The 18,038-nt window shown below is 36.4% G+C and overlaps 1 protein-coding gene across 7 annotated transcripts in view; it reads left to right on the top strand.

Moving 5' to 3' along the window:
• The first annotated feature begins 2,554 nt into the window (after positions 1-2,554).
• Ccdc88a (coiled-coil domain containing 88A) overlaps positions 2,555-18,038 on the top strand; it is a 125,786-nt gene continuing 110,302 nt past the window's right edge. For all 7 annotated transcript variants that reach the window (XR_011704344.1, XM_027934374.3, XM_027934372.2 and 4 more), the window contains exons 1-2: positions 2,555-3,402; positions 3,490-3,590. Coding sequence is in view for 6 of the 7 variants with exons in the window: in XM_027934374.3 (XP_027790175.1) it covers positions 3,340-3,402; positions 3,490-3,590 (164 nt within the window). In the remaining variant the exon portion in view is untranslated. The remainder of the gene's footprint in view (positions 3,403-3,489; positions 3,591-18,038) is intronic.

Genomic DNA, 18,038 nt, shown 5'->3' with positions numbered 1-18,038 from the left:
AAATAATTTGGAAACTAACAAGATGGGTATGGTTTTTCCAAAGTACTTTCCTGTTGCATTTAACATTCTGAGAAAGGATGGATGGAAAATCACTACAAAGTACAAAACAAAAGCACTTTGAATAAATCTTGAGAAATATTTTCCTAAGTGAAAGGATAGGAGGCTTTTGAATTTAATCTTACAGGACATTGCAATTCAAGGACCATTAAATTATATATAATGTACAGTCCCTCTTTTGCCAGACAGAGAAGGTTCCTGATTGTACTCTTGAGATATTATAAAACATTTCTAAGGCTGCTGTTAAACTAGAGAATTGTGAATTGGTAGATTTTCAAATAAGTTCCTGCAGACTTCAGTCTGGCCTAAAATTTCCTGTTTTTACAATTAACTCCTCATGTTTCTTTGTTGAGTATGTGTGTGTGTATGTGTGTGTGTTGTGTATGTGTAAAACCTAAAGATAGACCAGGAAGCATCTGGGGCCATCTGGTTCTACAGGGGAATCCAGATTTCTGTGAAGGATGGGATGGGTACTAAATCTAAAATGGATAAACCATGCTACATTAATGTACTACTCCTGGGCTAACCCTTCAGCTACCATTATCTGAAACATCCTTAACCTGCTGTACTTGTTGTTAATACTTCCTGGGGTTTCCATCTGTGATTGAAGTAAGTTGATCTGTCCTAGGGTAAACTCCAGAATAAACATGAGTACTTCCATGTTGTCAAGTTTCTATGAGATTATAAAGGAAAATAGACATGTCAAGCACTGGGCTCCTCTTGAAAGTAATGCTTCCTTCTTGGAGCCTCTTCTCCCTCTGTCTGCATTTCCTTTACCAAATATGAATGTGATTAAGAAAGAGTCATCAAGAGTAGAGGAAAAAGATTGCTAGCAACCAGGATGACTCAAGTCTTGTGTACTGGCCAGGGCAATGCAAAGCTGTGCTCTACACCACCAGTGCCACATAAATGCATCCTAATAACTTTTAGAAGGGCATTTATTTCTCTATTTTCAAGACAAGATATTTTCTGTTACAACTGAAATGAAGTAGGGGAGGTTACAGGTTAAATTTTCTCTAACGATTCCTCATGGGGGATAGTGATGAAAACATCACCACCAACAATAATAGAATAGTTGCTTTATAAAAGCTGTCATTTCATGGAAGCTTACTGGTTTCATATGCTTTTATTTTAGTTGTAGATGGGCACAATATCTTTATTCTTATTTATTAATGTGGTACTGAGGATTCAACCCAGGGCCTCACACCTGCGAGGCAAGAGCTTTACCACTGAGCTACAACCCCAGCCCCTTATCTTCCTTTCATATGAAGAAAGTGAAGACAGAGAGGTTCAGTAATTTGCCTAGGCTTACAAAGCTGGTAAGTGTTATAATCAGGCAAACTCCAGAATCAGGCTCTCAAATATCTAATTAAATTTAAGAAATTGTGCTGTTTCTTAATTCAGTGTTATGACAAAAACGTTTTTACTGTTTATTTAAAATAGCATATATGTAAATGTGAACACGGCACACATTGTAAAACTATAACAGTATATTTATTTTCTTAAAAAATGTGTTTCACATGCCCATTTTATCTCAGGAAAAATTAGGAGAAACATTTGATTTTGCTAGTGGACTGCTAAAATTATTTTGATGGTTTCAGTCATGCATAGAATAGAGATTTATGACAAATATGTAATCTGTTTATTTGTCACCTAACTTGGATGACTTCCAAATGTTTCCTCTTTGTAGCTCTTGATTTTTTTTCGGATATTTTTCAATGGCCAAATAGTCACACACACACACACACACACACACACACACACACACAGTGTCTGAATCACGTTTGCTCCAGTCAGGGAATACAGCATTGGTTATTTAAAATCCTACCATATTTCACTGGCAACTTTGAAGAACATTCACGCTTTCTCCGACTAGATTTTTTTTTTTCTTAGGAAGGAAAAGGAGAAGAAGAAAAAAGAAAGAAACAAGAACCAAGTTGTGGCTCAAATGTCTTTGCCTGTTTTTCTATTCCATCTCGCTGGGGAGAAAGCATGCTTAACAGATCAAACTGTCCGAAAAAGGCTGTCTGCATCCCTCATGTTTAAAAAAGAAGGACTGCGTTCTCTTTCCTTCACACATCAAAGGAGGCACTCGAGGAGGAAATAAACCATAATTAGGCATGAGCGAGCGAGCGAGCAGACAGACCCCCTTCCTCTGCCTTACCCATCCCCTCCTCCCCGGGCCCCCCTCCGCCGCCCTAGCAGCCGTCCTGCGCGGGAGCGAGGGGCCGGCCACCGCAGCAGCTGCGAGAGCGCGCGCCCGCGCTCCCGCCCGTGGCCAGAATCTGGGCGGCGGCGGGGCCGGCCCGGGGGCGCGCGCTCGGGGACGCGCTCATGCAGCGGTTTTCTTCTCCCACAATCCAGAGGCAGCGGTGCAGGAGGGGCGGGGAGTCGGCGGAAGGATATCGACGCGGAGGGAGCAGCGCGTTCCCTTTGACGGCGGGCTCGTAAACGCTGGTCGGGCGGCGAGGAGTGGGTGTGATGCGGCACTGCGGTTCTGAGGCCGTTACTCCGGCTCCTCCAGAGAGGGCGGAGGAGGAGGCAGGAGTGCGGCGGTGATTTTGTGCCAGGGCTTCCCAGAGGCGCACTGAAAAGGCTGGCGGAGCTCAGGCAGCCGGGGGCTTAGGGACACACATTTAAGCCCCCAGCCCCCGGCAGGGGAAGGGGGCTGGAGGCGAGGCGTGAGAGCTTTGGAGGGATGGTGTCTGCTCGGGGGGAAGGGGCGAACCCTGCCTGTCGGTGGTGAGGGGCTGCGGTCAGGGGAGGCTCTGCGGGTCGAAGCGGCTCCATGCCCACTGGTGGGTGGAACGTGTAGCGCGGAACGCGGGGGTCGAGCCTGGCGGCCTCTCGGACCCCTGACGCGGAATTTCATTTAGCCCACGTTGGGATTAATTCATCGGGGGCAGTTTCGCCGGTCCGCTTCCTCCAGGAGCTGGGCAACCTTGACGGGCTTTTTGTCTTGCTCCAGCCCCCTTTCCCTTCCTCCTCCTCCAGATGCCTTTTCTCTGCCCCTCCTCGCCCGGTACAGACATTTCCAGCGCAGGCTACCGCTCGTGGGGGTTCTTGAAGGCGCTTCACGGGATTTCGGCTCGTTTCCCTCGGGGGTTTTTGAGGAGGGAGAGTTTCCCCCCCTTCCTCGATGGGATTTTCCTCGGTTGTCGAAATGGACTTTCATTGATTTCTTCTTACTTATTTAACGTTTAGTGGCCAATTCTCTAGGCGTATTTTTGTGGTAGTTCCTTTTTTTTTTTTTAATCCCTTTTCGAATACATAATCTGTAAAATGGAGAACGAAATTTTTACTCCCCTTCTGGAGCAGTTCATGACCAGCCCATTGGTCACTTGGGTAAGTAGGATGTCCTTTATTGCTGTGTTATTTGTGGCTGCAGAGATGGAGGTGGGCGTTTACGTCCTAATGATCCTTCTGTTCTAGGTTAAAACGTTTGGACCCCTGGCTGCAGGAAATGGGACCAACCTGGATGAATATGTGGCTTTGGTGGATGGGGTATTCTTGAACCAGGTCATGCTCCAAATGTAAGTGTTTTTCTTCTTTTTTTAGGTAACTTGTTTTCCTTGAAAAATTACCTACTGTGAACTTGGAGACTTTATGTTTTAAGCCCTTAATTTGGTTCTTTGGCAGAAAATTCAGGTGGTTTAAGAATTGGATCTTGAAAGAAGTGATAATCATATGTGCCCAGCCCATTTATCACAGCCCAGTAATTTTACCTGTTAAAATTGTGAAACTTTTATTTTTCTTTCTGCCTTTATTGTCGTTGATTTGTCTTCAGTACTGAAATCCAAACCACATTGTGTCATCTTTGATAATTGGTAAAACAAGAGAGCATCAGAGAGACAGACACAGACACATATGACTCTGGTTCTCCAAGAGAAAAGAAAAAGACTTTACTATGAAGTTATGTGCATTTGATGCAGAAATGGTGTCTGATTAACCTTTGTGTCCAAGAATAAATGGCTCAAATTTCAAAACAGATGAAGTAATAACAGATTTCAGAAGATAGAATTTTAAACATCAGTTCTGATTGGTGAGGAGGACTGTTGCTGTAGCAAGCAATTTAAATGCCTATAGTAACTAAGTCTGATTAGATGACTTTTATTGTGTGAATTTTGAGATTGCTTAATATATGGTCAATCATTTAAAGGTATTTTTAAGGTTTTGAAATGCAAGTAATTGAAGTCTTGACAGCTAGATGATTGAGTAGTCGAATCTTTGTTTTTGTGTTTATAATGTTGAATTAATATTAAGCAGCAGTGTGTTTTTGAGATGGGAATTGGATATTGAAAGCCTATCAGTAGCTGATCAGTGAAATAAAACCTCCATTTTTATCATTGTAGGTATTATAGCATACAAACATACTAAAAACTTCCATGTAGATTATCAAATTTAATATTATAGTTGTGTCTAGAATTATGTGTAGTTAGCCTTATTTCTCATGAATAGACTCTAAAAGTAGTTTGCAACTTTTGATTTGAATTCTTGTCTTATATTGTGTAAAATTATTACATTTTAAATAAATACTTGTTACTAGATCTATTATTCTGCTGTGATAACTTTATATATAAAATAACAATTCTGTATTTCATTGAAAATTATTTTTTCTGTTTATATTTTTGTCTTTAAAGGAGGTTAGAAGTCAAATCCATAAATAATTGTTCCAGTGTTAGCTTCTCTATGTGTTCAGAGATTCTTGTGTTGTTTTTCATGTATATGTTAATCATGCAGGGAAGTATTATGTTACTATACTTTTCAGAAAATGTGTTCTTTTTTTGTACAGGCCTCCTAAGAAATACATAAATAATCTAAATGTGTGTAAATAGTTTTTTCTTTAGAAAGAAAAAAAGAGTAGACATAAATTATTTCCAGCGTTAGTATTTTATTTTTAGCAGCTACCCCATGGAATAACTTCTTCTTTGAAATATTATACTATTTCCTGAACAAAATGGTAGAATGATCAAACTGACTATTTTAGGGAACACAGGACAGGAAGGGTAGCCATTATGATAGATACTTAAAACTCTCCCCCTCTGTGTCTTTACTTGATTATTTGTAGGCAGAAAATTTTAATTTGTGTGCTAAAAAATGTGTATTCACAAAAAATAGGAAATATATTAGTTTTCCACTCTAATTTTTTTTTTGCTGATTTTTTTCCCCCAAAGAATGTTTAGATTGTTTTGATTCCTAGTAATTAGCTCATTTCCACTTAGAGTACACTTTTATATTTAAGTAAATATGTTTATATATATCCATACGTATGTGTATATATGACATCCGTGTGTGTGTGTGTGTGTGTGTGTGTGTGTTTCATTTGTAAATGAAAAATAATGGTGTTCCAAATAGTGGTTGCCAGGTTTTTTTGGAGAGGAATGGTTGCTTTCTAAACCTCAAATCTGCTGCTTTGTTTTCGGTTCCATCTCTCAGGTTCCTTAAAAGTTTTTTTGGTGTCCTAATTCTGTTCTGAATGACCTATATAAATTAAAGGAAAAGAAAATTTATAAAAGAGAAGTATGTTTTTGCTTTTCTAAAAATTAATTTGCTAAAATCAGATAAGTACAAAATTTTTAATGACCTTTTATTTTAGTGATAGGGCAAATAAACAATATATTATTTTAAAAGCTGTGTTATTACATTTTGAAATCTTAGGATTTTTTTAAAATTAGGATTTCTGATGGGCATGTGATTTAATGTACCTTATTAAGAAAGTGTCAGTTGAAACTCTTGAACCCAGTAAATTAACCTAAAGGTTAACGTTAGTCTAAATAATTTCTAGATTACATTTGGTTATAGAATTTGTGAGCAAGAACCATTTGTAAAACTATTTATATATTTATCTTCAGTACCCTGTGCTTGAAGTTTGTTGAGGTTCTTGGATCTGTGGGTTTGTAGTTTTTATCAAATTTGGAAACTTTTCAGCCATTATTTCTTCAAATATGTATATTTATTATATACATTTGTACCTCCTTCCTCCTTTTGGAAGTCTGATTACATGGGTGTTAGGTTGCTTGACATTGTCTTAAAGATTACTGATGTTCAATTTTTCTTTTGTCTTTTTCTTCGTTTCACTTTGCATAGTCTATTTGATGTCTTCAAGTACATTAATCTTTTCTTCTATAATGTTTAATCTGCTCTTTTTAAAATTTTTTTTTAGTTGTGGGTGAACACAATACCTTTATTTTCTTTCTTTATTTTAATGCAGTGCTATGGATCAAACCCAGTGCTAGGCAAGTGCTCTACCACTAAACTACACCCCCAGCCCTTTAATCTGTTCTTAATCCCATCATCTTAATTTTCATTTTGGACATTATTGTTTCATCTTTAGAAATTTAATCATTTATATCTTCCATGTTTTCTGTAGCTTTTTGGACATACGGGAGCTCTAACTGGCTTCATGTCCATGTCTACTAGTTATATATGTGTCATTTCCTTGAGTTTTTTTTTTTTTTTTTAAATATGTCGTTAGTTGTTGATGGACCTTTATTTTACTCATTTATATGTGGTGCTGAGAATCAAACCCACTGCCTCACGCATGTTTGGCAAGTGCTCTATCACTGAGCCACAACCCAGCCCCTTGAGTTGGTTTTGATTGATATTTCTTCTCATTATGGATTGTATTTTCTTGTTTTTATATGCCTTGTTATTTTTTTATTTGGTGCCAGATATTTGAAATTCTACCTTGTTGGTATTGGATATTTGCAGGGTGGGGGTGGGATGGCATACTAGGGATTGAATTTAAGGGCACCTGACCAATGAGCCACATCCCCAGCCCCATTTTGTATTTTATTTAGAGACAGGGTCTCACAGAGTTGCTTAGTGCCTCGCTTTTGCTGAGGCTGGCTTTGAACTCAGATCTTCCTGTTTTAGTCTCCTGAGCCACTTGGATTACAGGCCTGTGCCACCTGCCTGGCTGGTATTGAATATTTTTTTATTCCATTAAATTAAAAAATCTTGAACTTTGTTCTGGGATGCAGTTACTTGCAAACAATTTTGATCTTTTTGAGACTTGCTTATAAGTCCACTTGTTGTATTTATTATTAAGGCAGAACCCTTCTAAGTACTTTGACTAGTGGGAGCAGGAATTGTTTAGTGTTGTTCCCTCTAATGATAGAATTGGTGATTCTTCCATTATCCTTGGATAGGTCCTTTATATTTATATATATTTAGATATACTTCACAAAGTATATCTAAAGAAACACTTAATACAGGCAGTTGGCTGAGAAATGTTCTTTTTTCCTATCAAATCTTGAGATTTCAAAAGTAGATTGGGGGGGGGGGGGCTAGGGTTGTGGCTCAGTGGTAAGTACTCCTCTGAAAACTTGAGAGATACGGTCTTCCTATACAGCTCTTAGGTACTCTACCCTGTGTATTCCAGTTGCCTTATCTCCAGATTTAATTGTATCTCCTCAATTCAGGAGACCACTTTGCAACTGCCTAGGTTTCCTCTTGCCTATTCCTTGGCCTGGAAACTTTTTCAAGACAATAAGCTGGAGCAGTTGTTGGATGGACCCAGGCTGTTACTCATCTAACAGAGATCACTGTCCTTTGTTGCCTGATGTTTAATGTCTTAAAAAATGTTTTGTATATTTTGGCTTACTTTTTCTAGTTGTTTCAGGTAACTGAGTAAATTTGGTCCCTGTTATTCTATCTTAGCCAGAAGTGGAAATCTGTTTATATACTTTTAATTACATTTTGCTCTGCTGGTCTTATATTACTGCTTTCAGAGGTGACATAGACTTTCATTATAGGAGCCTTACTATAGAATTTTTCCATTCAAAGTGTTTATTAAGTACAGGTATATTGATTAATTTAGTGAGTCTGGTGTTACTGTTTTGGACCCAGACTCTGAAAATGAGGAATTGACTTCTTAATGACATTATTTTCTGATCTTGTCTTACAATTTTGGAAACTGTTCACTGACTTGGGATTCACTGTGTTTAAAGGTGAATCTTGGATTTCATTGAGTAACTCCTCGAGTCAAAGAATCTCTAGGAGCTTGTGACATGGCAGCAGTCATCTTTAACTAATGGGAAAGGAGAAGCTATTTAGAGATGAGGAATGATAGGCCAGCACTTCTGTATGCTTCAGGGCATTTTCCTACTTTAACCAAATGAAATATTTTTTTTCTTGGCATTCGTTACCAGACATCAGACTTGGTGACAGTCAAGCAGAAATAAATATATATATATATATATATATATATATATATATATATATATATATATATATACACACACACACATATTTTTTTTTTCTGTTTGAGAAGTCATACAGTTTTGAACCAATGTTGAATATATTTTACTATAAGTTTTTAAGGAATTTATGACATATTTAATTTCATAATCCTAAAATTTAAACCTGTGCTACTTATGTTATCTAAGCTGTTAAAAATGTGGATATGTTAGTTTTAAATGTTACAGTTTTATACTAAGAAAATTATTAGTAGTGTCAGAACAATATTTAGAATTGCTTTCTGTGATTTAACCTCATTAGGTATCTGTAGAGATCTTATTTAGAACAGTTGCTTGTGATATATTTGTTATGACTTTTTTTTTCTTCTTTTAGAATCTAGAATTTGAAGGAACTTTATCATCTGTTGTGAAAATTCCTTTTTATTAAAAATTTTATTTATTGATTGATGCTTGTAGTGCTGGGGATCAAACCAAGAGCCTTACATGGGTTAGATAAGTGCACCAGCACTGAGCTACATTCCCATCTTAAAAATCCCTTTTTAATTAAAGCCCTGATAATTGATCATGCAACTTCTGTTTAGGTATTTCCTGAGAATCAACTTCATAAAGTATATCTAAGGAAACACTTAATACAGGCAGTTGGCTGAGAAATGTTCTTTTTTCCTATCAAATCTTGAGATTTCAAAAGTAGATTAAGGGGGGCTGAGATTGTGGCTCAGTGGCAGAGTACTTGCCTAGCATGTGAGGCACGGGGTTTGATTCTCAGCATTGCATATAAATAAATAAAAAATAAAGGTCCATCAACAACTACAAATATAAAAATAAAAAAAATGCCTTAAAAAAAGTAAATTGGGCGAATGTTATGAGTCTAATAACCATCAAATGACATAAAATATGTAGGCTGTTTTACCAGGTATGACATTGACTTTGAATTAACATTAGCCCAATCTACCTCAGTTTTTCTCAGTGGGACTCATAGTTTATATTCAGTTTTGTTTCATGTATTACTTCTTTAAAAACTTGTTGTCTTGATCCATAATCACAAGAAGTTTTCTAAAACACATTTTTACCATGTTGCTCTTCTCTTTAAAATGATCTGTATCTTTCATTGTCTTCAGAATAAACACATTGTTTAAGCATCTAGAATTCTTTGTGATCTGGCTGCCAGCTTCTTTAATTTAGTACCACTCTTCATTGAATGGTCTAATATCCAGCAAATTTGTAATTCCCAAAGACACTGTATTCTCCTATGTTTCTGTGCCATTCTATACACTCTTTCCTCCCTTAGAACACTTATATCTCCTCACTGTTGCTTTCTTTAACTGACTTCTACTTACCTTCATTCCTCCTTTGCCATTCCCTGGCTCCTGCTAGCCTATGTATTCCTTGTGCCTCTATAGGACGTTGCATATGCTTTGATTATAGCATTTATCTCACTGTATTACAATTCTTGGTTTGCTTCACTCTACTGACTTAGCATGTGAGTTTTTTGAAGTTAGGGATTGTATCTTTCATCTGTGTTCCTAGCACAGTACATGAAATGAATTTGGACAGACTCTGGTTCAGTTCTAGCTGTTCTGCTTATTAGTGTGTGAACTTAAATAATTTGCTTTGGTATCTCCACAGTTCACTTCCTGCATTATAATGGGAGATAATGTTTCCTTCAGAATCAGGAAGGATTGGACATAATCTTAAGGCCAGGATAGTATCTGTTTTCTCATTTGTTGACCACTGTATCTCCAGTGCTGGTTACTGTCATTAATTCTCCTTTGCTACATCATACCTACATATTTACTTGTTTCACAGTTTAGTTTTGTATGATCTGACTTGGTGTCACCTCTTTAGCAAGCTATGTAACTTCTCAATTTCTTCATTTATAAACGGGGGGTAAAATGAATCACAGGATTATTGTGAGAATCAAATAAAATAATTTTTGCACAGTGTTTAGCATATGGTAAGTGTTTAATAAATGTTAACTCTTGATATCTTCTTTAAAAATTTTAAGTTATAAGTGAACACAATATCTTTATTTTATTTTTTTGTGTGGTGCTGAGAATCGAACCCGGTGCCTTGTAGATGGACACAACATCTTTGTTTTATTTATTTATTTTTTTATGAGGTGCTGAGGATCAAACCCCATATCTCACGCATGTGAAACAAGTGTCCAACCACTGAGCTACAACACCAGTCCTGTTTTGTTTTTATTATTATTTATATAATATTTTCCTTCTAGATTCCCTCCCTTCTTTCTTTGCTAAGCATATTTCTACTTATCCTTTAACATTCTGTAAAGTTTCTTGGTAAAGCTAATTGCTTTCTTTGCTATGATTCTGTAGTACCTTCATCAGAGTAACTGCCGCTCTAGATTTTTGTTAGCATTTTTGTGTAATGATTTGTAACTTCTTGTATATACTATCAGTACTTAACATAGGATCTAGCATGCTGTAAGTTTTCAGTAAATGTTGAGGAATAAATAAAGACATTATAATTTTATAAATTTTCAAAATTTTGGAAATATGCTCTTGTTTAGTATTCTAGAATTTAGTTTTACTTTTTAGTTTGTCTTCCATTTTCCCCTTTTCTTTTTTTCTTTCCCTGTATTCTTATTTGTTTCAATTACCTTTATTGGACATTTTTCCTCCTGTTATGTCTCCATTAATGGGAGGTGAGAATGACAGGTCATGCATGGTCTATGGTTTTGTATGGTATTAAAATATATAATCATTTTTATTTTAGTTTCCAGTAATTCTTCTGATGTTGAAATGTCCCGAATGTTGAGATTTTTGTACATTGCCTTATTTTGTACTGAAGATCTATCTATAGTGATTGCCTAATTCTCATTATAACTCATATCTAGTTAAACTGTAGAAATTATGAGAACCTGGAGAAGAACAAATGAGTTGGTTGCTACATATGGAATATGTATAAATTTTTTAACTGAAAGTTCCCTTTATAACATGTATTAATTATGAGAAACTAGTTCTCACAGTATAGATAGAAAGTAAGACTAATTTTATAATTATATTCTTTTAAAAGGACCTCAGGATCCATGAAAGAGTTTGATATCAGTCTAGGCATAAAGTTTTGATATTTGGATATAATATTTGAGATTTTACTTGATATTGAGATATTTGTACCTCAATTTGATCATTAGTGAACTTGCTGTTTTTAGAGACAGTGTGGTATAAAAGTAAAAAACATGGACTTGAGAGGTTAAGCCCTGGATCAGTCATGTAATGTAGTATTTAACCCATTATTGAAATTGAGATTTAACCTGAAATATTCTCTTTATTCCTGATTTTATTCCTATGCTTTCTTAGTACTATTTTGCTAGGTCAATAAATAACAGAACTAGGTTGATGAGCCAGGCATTGGGGCACACACCTGTAGTCCCAGCAACTCAGGAGGCTGAGATAGGTGAATCATGAATTTGCAAGTTTGAGCATAGCCTGGGCAACTTAGCAAGACATGTCTCAAAAAAGGTGATGATGGGGGACTTAGGTCAGAGGTAGACCACTGGCCTACTCTGTATGAAGCCTTGGGTCTGGTCTCCAACCCACTAAAAGAAACAAGAACAAAACCCAAAAAAACTAGGTTGATGAAACTCATCAACTTTGAGTGAAAGAAGGCCTGCTTCTAATATTTGTTGAACCCAGGGAAAACGTTTGTTACAACAGGTCTAAATATTTAAAGATTATCAACCAAACTAATAAGTTCTTAGGCATGTTATGGTCTTTTATCTTAATAAATGTATCTTAATAATGGCTTAAAAGGAAGCGTTCAAATTTAAAATTTAGAATTTATAAACTCACAGCAGAATGTGTTGGAGCTACTCTCCTCCCATCACCCTTGGCTCTTTCTGTCACCATAAAGATGTCTCATGCATAGGCATGTCAACACTCTGCGTGTGTGTCTAGAATCCAAGCTTTACACTCCCTGTTCCAGACAGCTTCCCCTTGGCCCAAGGGTGTACACATCTGCAGTGTAGTTCATCCTCAAAACACATCTGTTAGAAATTGGGTTAGAGGTAATTGGGCAAGATATTCCAGAGTTCTAGGTACCTGGAATGTTATTTGAAAAGAAGAGTTGGTGACGTATAGGTACATCCTTCTGTTTACATGGACTCCTTTCCTAGTGGAATTGTGTGGCGCGGGAGGGCCACAGTAGGACTCAGCAGAGATCTTTTTTATAGGATATGAATACAATACTCAGGGATGAAGGAGTGAGTCATCAAAGATCATTTCATTTATTGGATAGTTTCTGAGCGCTTACTATATAAAAAACTGTCTGCTAGGTGCTGGAATATGCTTTGTCCACTAATAAGGGGGATGAGCATGTAAGCATTAGAGTATGCTACATGATGAAATTGTGATTAATACAGTGCTGGTACAAAGAGGAAAATGATGATTTACATGGAGGAAAGACTTCTTGGAGAAAGTAGCATTTGAACTGGATATAAAAGTTAACTAAGAGTAATTGGGCTGAGCAGGAGTTCTAAATACCGGGGGGCGTGGAAGGAAAGACATTTTAGGCAAAGACAGTAGCAAGAAAGGGGCATGAATAAAATGGTGGATCAGGAAGTTTTGAGGAAAGTGGAAACTTTTTGCAAGACTATTATAGGAGGGAATCACAAAGGGAGTTAAAGATGAATACAAGTATAGTCATGCAGGGTTGATGGCTTATTTGAAATTGGGAAACCACACATTTGTAGAGGAGCCAGTCATCATGGTTGGGTAAACCAGTAATGCTTAGCTATTCAGAAACTGACAAAAAAGAAAAGTCTGTAGAATTTATTCAGAATGGGAGATTGATAAGTAAGTATGGGATGAGAGAAAAAAAATAGTAGAGATTCTTAAGTGAATAATTGGGGTCTCAGGTGACTAGCATATAAACATTAAAGTGAGGGGAAAAAGCAGATGTCTTCAGGAAGAGGATGATAGGCCAGAGGTTGCAAGAATTGTGCAGGAAGAGTATGTTTTAGAAGAAAAGAAATGAGAGAGGGTGGAAAGAATAGGAAGATGAATTCAGAGGGTACTTAATAGAATTTGAGATTTTGGATTTTGCAATTCTGAATAGTGATTAGAGCCAAGATGACCAATGTGTAAAGGTGGATAAAATGAACTTAGAGGAAAATAATAATTAAAGTTGAGAAGGAACTTCCTTCCTTATTCTTGAAGCTTTGATTTTTTAATTGCTGCTAGTAGTAGAAATGAGGGTTAATTCAGAAATTAAAATAGAAAATAAGGCAGTAAATAGTTAATTTTAACAATGTTTTAACTAAAGAATAATAGTGGGGAAGGAAAAAACTGATAACTGTTTATAACTTTATTTATTATTATTTAATTATTATTATCATTTTGGTACCAGGGATTGAACCCAGGGGTGCTTAATCACTGAGCCACATCCTCAGCCCCCCTTCCTTTAAAAATATTTTTTTAGTTGTAGATGATCATAATATCTTTATTTTATTTATTTCTATGTGATGCTGAGGATTGAATCCAGTGCCTCACACATGCTAGGCAAGCACTACACACTGAGCCACAACTCCAGCCCCTCCCCAGCCCGTTTTTATATTTTATTTTGAGACAGAGTTTTACTTAGTTGTTTAGGGCCTCAGTAAGTTGTTGAGGTTGGCTTTGAACTTGCAGTCCTCCTGCCTCAGTCTCTTGAACCTCTGGGATTACAGGTTTGTGCCACCATGCCCCTCTGTTTATAACTTTATATAAATATAATCTTTGTCTTAAAATGAAAAAAAATTAAATGACATATTCTTTTTTTTTTTTTGGTGCTGGGGATTGAACCTAGGGCCTTGTGCATGCAAGGCAAGCACTCTACCAACTGAGCTATATCCCCAGCCCTGAATAACATATTCTTAATGTGACCTAGTTTCTAGTGAAGACTAGGACAAGAAATTGAACTTCACATTATCATTGACGGCATAACTATTTTCTTTCCCAGGGTGGTGAAGGAGCAAGAAAGATGGTTTAGTTTTAAGTATTGAGTGCTAGTCCTTGATTAAAACCTTGGTAATTATAAACTAGTGAAGGATAAGAAGTTATAGAGAAAACCTAATGGAGACAATACCCTAATACATCTTTACCAACACTGCTTAAAAAGGGTGAACTATAGTAAAATTCCAGTTAACTGAAAATGTTCAGGGAAAATGAGGTGTTGGGTTTTCCCATATTTGAGAGTTAACTTAATTTTTCCAGCTCTTTGTTTAAAATCTTTACAAATGAATTAGATTATATTTATGCTGTTGTAAATAGAATATACATGTAATAATTCAAAATCTTGTCTCTCCTTTTATTTTTTTAAATTTATGTTAGTGTTAAATATTGAATATATATCTTAAGACAAATGAATCCAAAGATGAATGAATCCAAAGTGTGAATTTGAAAACAAATCTCTTAGTTTGGGATTTCCCCTCCTCTTTTTCTTTAGTTTGTATAGATTTAAAGGTTTCTTTTGAGAGAGGGGTGGGGTGGGGGGAGTATTAATTAGTTAATGGGAGTAGAATAGGGAACTGTGAGGTTTACAAAAGTTATTTTGACCTTTGGAAACCATGGAGAGTCATGGAAACCTGTATATGGAGGAATTTAGATTTAATTTAAATCTTGAAGAACGATTGTACTTTGGTACATGAAGATAAAGAGAGGAAGATATTTTAGGCTAGGGAAGCAGCTATAGGAAAAAGCATAGTGTATGTATGATTTTAGAGATGGTGAGGAGATTAGCTTATTAGAGGATTCAAGTTGGGGAATAGCAGACTATAAATTCACATAGGCAAAGTACACTAGATTATGAGAAATTTGGAGATTAACTGGTATAATTTAGAAGGTATATGGCAGGCAATGGAGAACCACTTAAAATTCCTTATTACGTGATTAAAACATTAGATTGATATGGAATTCATTTGCTCATCTAATTTTTATTGAGCCTGTACTATGTACACTATTGTGAGACTGAGAGTACATCAGTGAATCAATGCAACTTGAATGTAGGGGTGTTTGAAGCAAGGGTGTGTATTAGGGTTCCCTGAAGGAAAAGAACCAACAGAAGAAAACACACACACATATACACACATAATTATAAAAGAAGATTTATTAGATTCTTTTACATCGTCTGAAGATGGGTAGTCCCAAAAGGCCATCTGCTAGCTGGAGACCTAGAGGAACTAGTAGCTGCTCAGTTCAAGAAGCTGGAAGCCTAAAAACAGGAAGGACCAATGATGTATCCCTAGTCTGAAATTGAAGGCCTGGAAACTCTGTGGAAAATTGCTGGTAGGAGTCCACATTGGAGGAGTATAGAAGCTGGAGTCTGATGTCTTTGGATGATGCCATCAGCAATAGACATACTCTCTAAAGAAGAGTTGGGTGTGTATCCTGTGCAGTTTCTTCCTTTTTTCTGCTTTTTGTTCCATCCCAGATCCTAGCCTTTTGGACAGTACTGCCCATATTCGGAGCAGGTGTCTCCCCTCACTTTGCTGTTGCACATGCTGATTATCTCTGAAAACATCCTCATATATACCCCCATAAGTCTCCTAATCCTAGACATTTCCTTGACATCTCAGTCCTGTCAAGTAGACAATCCAGATTAATCATCATAGGGGGGAATAGAAAGGAGCAAGTAAAGGGGATGAGTGGGCAGTGATAGATGACATCTGAGTTTATGGTGGTCAGGTCCTAGATCACGTTGAGCGGTTATTGGAGAAGGAGCAAATTCAAGAACTGTTTCAAAAGAATTGGTAGTATTTTAGATGCAGTGTATGAAAGACAGGGAAGAATGAAACATGATGCTAAGGTTAAAACTGAGCCAGTGCACTCTGGCACATGCCTGTAATCCCAGCAGCTTGGGAGGCTGAGGCAGGAGGATCATGAGTTCAAAGCCAGCTTCAGCAAAGGTGAGGCACTAAGCAACTCAGTGAGACCCTGTCTGTAAATAAAATACAAAATAGAGCTAGGGATGTGGCTTAGTGGTCGGATGCCCCTGAGTTCAATCCTTGGTACCACCCCCCCAAAAAAAGAAACTGAGCAGACAGATTATATTTTAAAATATATATTTATAGGAAAAATGAGATTTGGATACATAATTTTACATAAAATATATATACTTTTTTCTTTATTTGCAACTAAAACCATTTAAATGTATGAAACAGCAATATGTTTTGACAATGACATCTAATTTTGTGTGAGAACATTTCAATAGCAGTATATTTGTGCTCTTGTTTAAATTTTGTTTTAGAAAGTGCATGTTTCATTTTCAAATTTATTTAGTAGTTGTTTAGGGATGTATTACTATGATTCTTTTGGGCCATTGGAATGCTTGGACAACTACATTTATAGGCTATAACTTATCTGGGAGACTTAATTCTCTGGAAAGTAATTTGCATTTTAATTACTCAGAATTAGTGATCTTATTAATGTTATTTCTATTAATTGTGAATATTCAGCGTTTCATCTGAGCTATTGCTGTCTTCAATAAACTTTTGTTATTTGAGAGTATTCATATAATTACTCCTTTCCATGTTATTCTATAAATGTTACTTGTATTGAATTGTATTCTGGAAGAAATTCCTTTCTTATTTGCATGATTTTACAGAGTGTTTTTTTTTTTTCTTAATTGTGCAATATAGAAATTTATTTCAAGTAGTTAATGTTAAAAAAAACTTATATTTTGGTACTGAGGATTGAACTCAGGGGCACTCAACCACTGAGCCACATCCCCAGCCCTATTTTGTATTTTATTTAGAGACAGAGTCTCACCAAGTTGCTTAGTGCCTTGCCATTAATTGCTAAGGCTGGCTTTGGACCTTTGATCCTCCTGCCTCAGCTTCCTGGAGCCACTGGGATTACAGGCATGTATCACTGTGCCAGTCTAAAAACTTTTTTTTAATGTCCAGTATTTATTGTCTACATTTTTCTTTTGAATATTCCATTATCCTCAGTTTTGCTATTCATGGCTATTTTCAAAATATTCTTAAATCTTAGGTCATTTATTGTTTCATCTTTTAAAAATTACTGACCCATTTAATAAATTGGAAGTCCCTGAGGTGGATGTGTTGGCACATACCTGTAGTTCAAGGCCAGGTTGGGCAATTTAGTGAGACCCTGTCTCAAAAAACAAGGGCTGAAGATGTATCTTAATGGTAGAACACCCTGGGATCTATCCCCAGTACCAGCAGATACATAGATGGATGAATGGATGGACAGAGGGAGATAGACAGGCAGACAAATAAATACACACACGTACACTTAAATCCCCAAACAGCTTACTTTTCTTGGGCCATTGTAGATCATGCTGCAAATTTCTTTAAGTTTTCTATTAATAATTCCTTAACTTTTTATATGTGTATCTTTTCTCTAACTTGATGATTTTTTTTTTTTTTTTGGTAGTGCTGGGTATAGAACCCAGGGCTTGTGCATGTTAGCCAAGCACACTGCTACTGATTTTTTGTAGATCACATTTGTTTTCAGTGTTACACTTGTTAGACATGGCTCTCTTTTTCTCTTCTGGTTTACTTTTTATTATATTATTTTATTTTTTATTATCTTTAGCAGTACTTGTATAATAGGTACCTGTTAACTTGCCTTTAATTCATGGTTTTATAATGTGGTTAGCATTGATCCTTTTGGAGCACTTTCTGGTACACTGAAAAAGACAAACTAATATTGTTGTAATCGTGTTATACTCTTAATGGGAATCCATTTTCTTAGAGTTGTCCTTTGTGGGAACTTTAAAAAAAATTGTAGCTGGACAGAATGCCTTTATTTTATTTGT

Source organism: Marmota flaviventris, chromosome 14, assembly GCF_047511675.1.
Source record: "Marmota flaviventris isolate mMarFla1 chromosome 14, mMarFla1.hap1, whole genome shotgun sequence".
Taxonomy (NCBI): Eukaryota; Metazoa; Chordata; class Mammalia; order Rodentia; family Sciuridae; genus Marmota; species Marmota flaviventris.
This window is presented reverse-complemented; position numbering and strand designations above follow the sequence as displayed.